At 35.4% G+C, this 9,597-nt stretch overlaps 1 protein-coding gene across 1 annotated transcript; it reads right to left on the minus strand.

The window, feature by feature from the left end:
- On the minus strand, positions 4,046–9,332 carry LOC18788521 (endonuclease III homolog 1, chloroplastic). Its single transcript, XM_020558103.1, has 10 exons — positions 9,096–9,332; positions 8,828–8,949; positions 8,141–8,204; positions 6,760–6,887; positions 6,346–6,412; positions 5,792–5,883; positions 5,329–5,466; positions 5,150–5,254; positions 4,923–5,006; positions 4,046–4,484 (listed from the first exon to the last, which is right to left on the minus strand). Exons 1-10 carry the CDS (start codon positions 9,229–9,231, stop codon positions 4,341–4,343), a joined length of 1,080 nt encoding a protein of 359 aa, XP_020413692.1. The 5' UTR covers positions 9,232–9,332; the 3' UTR covers positions 4,046–4,340.

Below are 9,597 nucleotides of genomic sequence, written 5' to 3' on the forward strand. Positions count from 1 at the left end.
AACGCCGAAAGTGCCGACAGGCATTATTAGAGGCCACGTGAAGTTTTGGACTCTGGGAAAGAAAAAGATAATATGGGGATTCGAGAAGATATTGGAATCCTGAAGATATTGCCATATTTTCGTCTATAGATATTGCCCTTGCAAAACTTGATTGGAGCAATTGCGTTTCAACTTAACTTCCTTCATTTTCTGAAACTTTAGTTTTCCTAAGGCTTTCTTCGAAACCTTCTTAAAAATGGCTTCCTCTTCTTCCTGCCCAAATTATTTCAATTTAAATGATGCTCCCACAACAACCAGTGACGCCAAAGTTTGGCGTCCATCCTTTGTATCCCAAAATCGTCATCTCACAGTTAATGATTCTGTGATGATGAATGATGCTACTGCTGTCATAGTAGCTAGGAATTTCATTACTCCAATGGATGAAATGCTGTTAACAGGGAGGTCTGAGGAAGAGGCTATTGATGACTCAATGGCTTTTAGCATTCAGAGTGCTGCTTCTGTTTCTAACATGGCTGATCGTTTGCGTGCTAGAGCAAACGAGGTTCATAGGCTAACAACTGAAAATTCGTCTCTTCAAAGAATGCTTCATGAGTCTCAACAGGAGGTTGAGAAACTTAAAGGAGAGAATAATTCCTTGTTGAAACTGGTGAGTTCGTACTCTGTTGATACACTGAGAAGGCTAGACATGCTACAGGTCTCCAATGAAAGAATTTTGGGAGACCACGAGAAGCTCATGGCTAAGCTTAAGAGGCGCCGTCCTCTTCCTTCAGAGGCTTCCAGAACATAATGTAATTTTATAGATTTTACAGGGCCTGCACCTTCATTGCAGGTGGAAAAAATCTATCTGTTATATGCTCCTTTCCTATTATAATAATTGCGCACATTCTTAAACTTACACCTGTGGTTTTTACGTCTTTTCAAAATGACGGTTTGGAACCTTATGCCTTATAGGTTCAAATAACCACATTGTCTCTCCCAAATTTCATATTTTATCGCATGGTAGCCTGGAACTTTTGGCCTGAGCTAAACACAAACTCAGAATTTATTTGCCCTTTTCAAATGGACATGAAATATGAATTGAGTAAAAGCCACGATAATATCGCAATATAGTAGTGAAGAGCATTAACTACTATATACCCACAACTTCAAATTTAGGATATCTCATATATTTGGATCCATGGGCTTTCGGCCCAGATATAACAAAATATGTGGGGAGCCTCAATTCATTATTTGAGGTTTATATTAATATTATCCATTTCGCGGTGTATTCTTAACAACCGGAATTCACAAAATATATTTCTTCCTTGAGGTGTCGATTATAACAAAATCGAACTTTATTAAATTCATCATCTTCTTATGCCAAAGAAATATGTGGCATACCACAATTTGCAATAATACCTCAAGGGTTGTCCATTTAATTGTTGGAACTTCAGGTTCTCAACATTGTTAAATTTTGAACTTCAGGCCAAAGCCACATATTCTCATGGTATGGACATTTTTACAATTTTCTGTACACATTTCGGGACTTCAAGCCCTTACATAATTGTCCATATTTTGAGGAACTTCTGGCATCTCATTTAATTGCTCATTCATGAGTTTAAGGAACTACAGGTTCCCTTTTGTATATAGTGACGGTTTACCCAAAATGGTTAATATTTATGCATACGTCACTATTCATGTGAATAGTACTATTCATCAAGTCATGAATACGTATCTATTCATGTGTACAGTACATCTGCCAGTACAGTTATCATCCATGTGTACGGCACTATGAACCAATACGGTACTGTTACATCATTAAGGAACTCTAGGTCCTTATTTACATGTCAGGGATCAAGGACCCTTAAGTCCAATCACATGTTTACAAATACAGTACCGGAGAGACTGTCAGCTCTCATATTAATATCATCATCAAGGATCTTCAAGTCCTGATGTAATTGTATGATGAGGATCAAAGAACTTCTGGTCCTGATCTGCATACTGTAAAAACTCATCATACAGCACAATTAATCCATAAAATAAATTGCTGATAAATAAATTACTGGTATGGACGATAAACCCGCACCATACTTTAAATAAATGTAAATGTGCGGTAAAATAAATTCATAAATTAAATTGCTTGCTGTATGGACGTTAATCCCGCACCATACCTTAAATAAAATTAAATGTGCGGTAAATTAAATTCGTAAAGTAAACGTGCTTGTATGGGCACTAATTATGCTCCATACATTTAAATAAAAGCAAAGGCGTGGACGATAAACCCGCACCACCCTTTAAATAAATATTGCCGTATGGGTAATAAACCTACACCATACCATAAATAATACTTTAAGTAAAAGTAAATTTGCGATAAAGTAAACGTGCTTGTATGGGCACTAATTCTGCTCCATACATTTAAATAAAAGCAAAGGCGTGGACGATAAACCCGCACCACTCTTTAAATAAATATTGCTGTATGGGTAATAAACCTACACCATATCATAAATAAAATAAATGTGGGGATAAAAACCTCCACCTAATATATATGAAGTGCATAATATATTATATAGTGTGGGCAATATAACTGCGCCACTATTCAAGATATAATAGATGGGTTTTAAGATCACACCATCATTTTATTACAATAATTTGTATTACAACGCGATGGGTAAAAAAATACACCACCATAAAATAACAGGACTGATTAAACAACATAGAAATTACAAATTACGTTACAAAGAAGTAAATTAAACAAGCATGGATTAAACAACATAGAAATTGTGAGAACACAAAAAAGAAAGTTTGCATGTCGTTGTAGTAGTAAAGTGAGAGTAGACATATGACAAAGAGGAGACAGAGAAGTAACCACATAGTGTTGAGTTGAAAGATTTCAGAAATAAAAGGAGAGACTATCGTGCTGATAACGTGTTATAAAAATAACCTGGAATATGTACGAATATTGAGCTGCACGTAAAGTAGATGAGACACAGCATTTAACGAGGTTCGGCTATGCCTACGTCCTCGGAGAGCAGCAGCAGTAACTTTTCACTATATAAAATAATATGGCTACAACTTTTAGCGTTTACAATATGTGTGCTCACTGAATTTTCTCTCTAGGAGAATTTCTCTCTGCTCTCTCTTTCCTCTTTCTTCCTTCTCTTCCTCTTGTCTCTTTCCTTTTCTCTCTTTCCTCTTCTCTCTTTCCTCTCTTTGTTTCTTTCCGTTTCCCTTTCTCTTCTTTTCTCTTTTCCCTTCTTTCTTTCCTCTTTTCTCTTCTCTTCTATCTCTATCTTCTTTCTCTGATGTGGTCTTATTTATAGGCTGAGAAAGGATACCCGTGAGTGTACCCGTGAGTGTACAGGTGATAAGCTTCCAAAATATTTTGCTTAATTTCTTTGTGGGCCCCATACATGTGGGCTCCACATGTTTATTCTTTACAACATCGTCAAATTTTTCTAAGAGGGAATAATTGAGCGCTTTCTTACGAAGTTTACAATATCGATCTAAATTCTAATGGCACATGATAAAAGTTGAAAATAAATTCCTGTGAAGCCTTTGGACTCATTTAACAGGAAAAATTGCTCCAACTGAAACAGTTATAAATCCATATCATTTCACATCTCTAGGTTTGATGTCAACTTTGCCGTCAGAAAAGTGTGCCTTCAATGATTTTTTAAAATAATATTTCATATGTCGTCCCCATTTAGGTTTGAAGAACCAGACATTAGTATTAATTATTTTTTATTATACTTTTTTTTTTAGTTTTAATTATTAAAATCATACTTTTTTCCAATACGAGTTAAGCATATTATTAAATTGCCACGTAAACCTTCAAATTTTATATTTGACGTCTCCCTTAGAGATGCTCAAACACACGTCAACAAGTGTGTTTTTTTTCCTAGCTTATTGTCTTTTGCCATTGCTGAGTGCTGACAAGCAGGTTTCAATTTCATCCTTGAATATAGAGTTGTAGGGCAAAGCTCAGGTGTCTGTTTTCTGTTTGAAAACCCTCCATCTGTTTAAATAATGCTTTTTAGCAAGACTGGAAATGATATAGGCATCTTACTTCTGCTACCAAAATCACTTATCATGATCTTCCAATTATACTTCAATGAAAATTATATAGATCTTGACCACCTGAATTTGTTATACAATGCCCCAAAAACTATGCCACAAAAACTCTCCCAATTGACACCCTTTCCCAATTTGCTTTCCCCTTTTGCCTAAGTACATGAGGTGGTAAGACACAAAATTTTACCTTGGCAATCCAGGAATCCATGAAATTGTTTAGGGTTGAGATATATGTACAAAAAGGCAGACAGAAGAAGACATAAACTGATTCCCCTCTGAGATTCAATTTGTCAAAGCTTCTTGCTCAAACCAGACTTCTTTGACTTGGATGATGGGCTTGAGGCCTCTTTGAATGCAGATGGGCAAAACTTGCTCACATTGCACACGCCACAATGAGGTCTGAGCGGAGTGCAAACTGTCTGTCCAAATCCCACCTGTTGATATTAAAATAAAGAAGAAAATGCATTATTGTATAATATAACTACCCGTCAATGGTGCATATTTGTGACGATAGAATAGAAGAACAAAGAAACAAAAGGTTATAGATAGACAGCATTCAGTTCACTGGAAATGGTTTATTGCTCAGCATAAAAGCACTAGTAAAAAATGGTGAAGTAATAACTTCACATCAAAGACTCAGGAATGACCCCTTCTTAACCCATTTCTAGCAGAGGGTATGCTGTGGTACAGGAAGGGATGCCACCAGTTCAACAAATGCAAACACGCGTTCACACATCAACACACACGCAGTCAACATGTATGTATCATGAGTACAAACTTGTGTCTGTGTGCCTACACTAGTATTAAGGGGAAGTAATTTGTAAAATTTGTGTTTAAACATGTCATGGTATTGAGAAGTGAGCTATGCATACCAAAAGAGGGTTTATGGGGTCCCATTCTTCCTTCGGAAGCCACAATTGCAATGCCTCTCTTGTTTCCTCAGGATTTGAAGTTTTCTAGAAAAGAGATTAAAAATTATACATTGATGCAGTGTATTTCAGTATAGAAAACAATATGCAAAATTTTGGAAGATCTTATTTATGAGAATGAATAAAGTTCAGTACACATGTGTGATGCTATCACAAAAGATGCATAGTACCTGTTTTCTGCCTTCCCGTGACACCCACCCAAGCCGATTGCTAATGCGGTGCACATGAGTATCTACACAAATTCCTTGGACATTGTTCCAACCCACATTCATAACCTAAGCACCCCACATCAGAAAACTTAAGAACCGAAGATGGCAAGCTAATTTAAATAAGTACAAACCAGCCCTACCAAATGAGCCATCTTAGGACCTATTCCTGGTAGTGAAAGTAGTTCGTCCAACGAGCTAGGTATATCTCCATCATACTTTGTGAGACAAATTTTTGCAATTTTCTTTAAGTTAGTAGCCTTTCTGGTATAAAACCCAACCTGCATTTAAGAATTTTAATGACATGGTGAAAATTTCATAAAATCGTTGAGCAAATTGAAAAAAATTAAAATTTGACTTTGCGAAGGTAGTAATTATGGTGTTCACCCCCAATTTTGGACTAATTCTGGCCAAATGCGAAGGTTTCTTTCTACACCATTTGCTCAAGCGGAATTGAAAGAACATACCGGGTAAATTGAAAAAATTAAAATTTGACTTTGCGAAGGTAGTAATTATGGTGGTTCACCCCCAATTTTGGACTAATTCTGGCCAAATGCGAAGGTTTCTTTCTACACCATTTGCTCAAGCGGAATTGAAAGAACATACCGGGTAAATCAAGCTTTTAATGGTTGCTTCTTCAGCTTTGTCAATGGAATCAGCAGCAAGCAGATTATTTTGAAGTAGACGCTGAATTGCTCCTACACCCCAAAGAGACCATATAGTGGCAGAAATATAACTGTAAGTAAGATGCAGAGCAACAATAACTGAGAAGACTCTGCTGAGCAGAAGATGAGTAACATGCACACTTTTGGGACCAATAGATTATAAAGTTCTATAACATTTAGATTCCCAAGTTATGCTTGATAGATTCAGTACTAGCCATTAGTCAACTATGTCATGTAAAAGTGAAAATGGAAAAGCTTTCCAGGCAGTCAGATAGGACATGTGTCAGCATGAAAACAAACAGTGGCGTAAAATAAGATATCTATTCTTTTTTTATTTTTTTATTTGTTGATTCTTTGTAGCAAGAATGTGACACCTTTCACCTTTTTTCCTCCCGTCCACATACAAAATTTGTTCATCAAGGCTTTTTGTCAATGACAATGAACTTAAAATTGCAAAGAACTTGCATATCAAAAGACAAAAGTATACAAACCTACCATGAGTAACATGATCCTTTGTTTGGCTTGATAAGAGAGAAGACACCAAGACAGCAAATCTTCTTTCCTGATTTTATATTGTTTTTCATAGCATAACATAAATATTTCATGGAATAAAAAAGCAATGATAATACGAAATCTATCAGAAGGCATTTTATCATGAAGTAAATGTTTGAAACAATCAAGATTAGGAATTGACAAGGGTAAAGCTATAGCTCTGGACTTTGCTAGATGTTAGGATCATGGCTATCAAGGGGTTACTTTATCAATACCTTCTTTAATATTATTTGAAGCCAATATGTATCACCATGAAATAGAAAGAAAGATTTTAATCCAGTAAGTTGAAATCTTCCATAATCCTACCCAACCTGATTTCATTCAAATTTTTATGTACGGAAGTGAAGAGAGTTATACCTTAGGAGGAAGAGCACTTCCAGCTTTCTCACAACCCATACTGTCTACTGGTGCATCTTCAGAAGACCTCATTTTACGGATCCCTTCAAGGACTTTCTCCCAGTTAGCAGGTGGTTTACCTGTGTCAACTGAAATGAACTTAAGCTTATTTACACTGACATGTAAGAAAGATATTTAAATCAGAAAACCAGTTGATTGATAGTTCATCTTCCTCCTACTAGAGGCAGACATTGTCCTTCTCTTCTACAATTAGGTTAGCTTTATGTGAAATTATTCAAATTCAAAAATCCTCTTCATCATATGCCATTCTTGGAAAGTATACATAATATATTTTGATGGTAAACCTATTGGTTAGCATGACCAAAGGAGGTTATCAAAAAGAAAAGAGTAATAATGTCCCACTCAAATCATTCGTCATCAATCCTAACGTTAACAACTAGTGACAATTTTTATTTTTTTTGGTGAGAGAGCCACTAGTCACTGTTTGTTAATCCTGATATAGTTGTGATTTCATGCTTCATCAATACATACAAGTCAACATTTAGTAAGAGTGTTGGCCCAAATAAAAGATGTTGCACATATGTATACTGCATGCCAAACTTCCGAAAAACGGCAAACATATTTTTACTAGTGCAAAAGGAATAATTAAGGAAAAGAGATTGTCTCAAAATCTAACATGGCAAAAACATAATTGACGTTCTTTTTATCTTACAAGGGTGGTGGAGGGAGAAGTAAATTTGTACAAAGGCCCAAGTTTTTACCTATATAGTTTCTTTCACTTATCCAAAGAAAAGGTTCTTTGTCTGCCTTTGTAATTATTGTCATTATAGGGAGAGCCCCCTCACAACCAATCATACAGCATACTTCACAGTTAATTCTTTATTTCTTTCATGATAAAAAAGATTAAAACTGAAAGAATAAAAGAACCACTGGGTTAAATTTGCAGATGTATTTCTTAAGATGAAACCTCATCATGAAAGGTGCAAAGAGATTCCCACTAGTAAAAAATTCTGACAGAAACATAAAGTTCTTCCTTAACAAAAAAAAAATAGAGTGCTAAAAATTCGTCAAAGTACTTAGTCCTGTAATAACGAAGGCAAGACGAGATGAAATGCTCAAGAAAGAAGAGAACACATGCAATAAGCAACGCATTCAGTGTATCAATTTGAAATGATAAATGCACAAGGACTGCTAAAAAAAACAACAATATTTTTTAGCTAGGACAGAGTTTAATTCATAAACTATATCTTAATGAATGGAATCCACTGGTATGAACGGAAGGCACTTCATAACTATTTTCATCTTGTCATCTATAAGCAAGAGCTCATTTCACCAGGAAACTAAATACACCTAATCATGTGTCGTGAAAAGAGGTACTTACTTGAATTTGTAGATGCACTCACTTTTGTATATGCGAATTCTTCAATGTCAGGTGGGGAAGCGAGCTGCATGGAAGGAACTGATGATGTGAATTATGACTACTCCTTGCTTAAAAACTATGCAAGATTAGCTTAAAGGTTGCGCCATACATCATTGATCCAATTAATGCTACTCAACCTTAAGCAGTTGGTTATGGTTTTAGTTTAGCTCCACATTTTCTATATTGACTAAAAGTAAGTTTATTTAGTCCAACTAGACGCAAGATGAAACCAATTAGCCAGTAACATGTGCATTAACTCACATACCATTTCATACAAAATGTAATAATTTATAGCTTAAACTTCATTACTATAAAGTGAGGCTCCTTTTCCGGATGCAGAATATCATAGTCAAAATAAAATGGTTATTAGGTGTAAATAAATTGAAACCAAGTGTCAAAAGAAGAGAGGGGAGAAAATGAGGAAATGAACTTGTGGAGTGGGAGAACTGTATGCATTGCACATATATGTATCCATCTAAAATCAGAATCCATGTAACTGCTAGTATCAACTTTCAAGTAACAAATCAAGGATACAAACAATTAACACTTTCTAAAATGAAAGAACCCATGTATCCAGATAACGTTATTATATATGGAGCAATTAAAGAACACCCATTTCTTGATTTATTAAAAAGTAAAAATTCTCACTTTTGGGGCATGAGGTTGTACTTCAAGATGTATTTTTTGAACTTCTTCTGTCTTTTTAAATCTCTTTCTCCTTGCAAATACACGAAGCTCGGGAGATGAACCATCGTTGGAACCTTCAGAACCTGAAATTTTCACAAATAAAAGAATCCAACATTAAAACAAAAAGAAATGAAATTGGAATAACCCAAAACTAGTATTAAAAGGTAGACAATGAAAGCAATGGAGGGCAGCAGAGAGAGAATGTGAGGAAACTGCAGTTTGGTCTGACCTGGGTTTGGCTCTGAAGTGGGTATCTCTGTTTTCGATTGAATGGCAGAGAATCTTGTTTTGGGCATTCTGTTGAATTGGATTCGACCAATTGCAAAAGCAACCGTGGAGGGGCTACTCACACGAATTTGGAACATTTTGGACGTGGAAGGACTATGGAGGATGTCATTAAGTAATTTTGTTTTTCTTTCAATTTCATTACGGACTTGGAACTGGAAAGGTTTACCTTGGATTTCAAATGATAGATTCCCACCTGAATTTTTAGGCATATAATAGATTCCTACCTGAATTTTTAAGTTTTATTATTAACTACTTAATTATATAAAGTGTTGCAATTTACTACATGCGTCAACTTTTGTTCAATTCTCCATGAAAATGTATCACTGCCCAGTGAGGAACCGAGGATCTGAATCTCGTAGGGTCATAGTGTAAATGTTCCAAACAAAATTTAAGAATGGATTATTTTTCTTATCTATTTTTTCTCTTCCAAATTTTATTTCTTT

The sequence above is a fragment of the Prunus persica genome, chromosome G1 (assembly GCF_000346465.2).
Source record: "Prunus persica cultivar Lovell chromosome G1, Prunus_persica_NCBIv2, whole genome shotgun sequence".
Lineage (NCBI taxonomy): Eukaryota > Viridiplantae > Streptophyta > Magnoliopsida > Rosales > Rosaceae > Prunus > Prunus persica.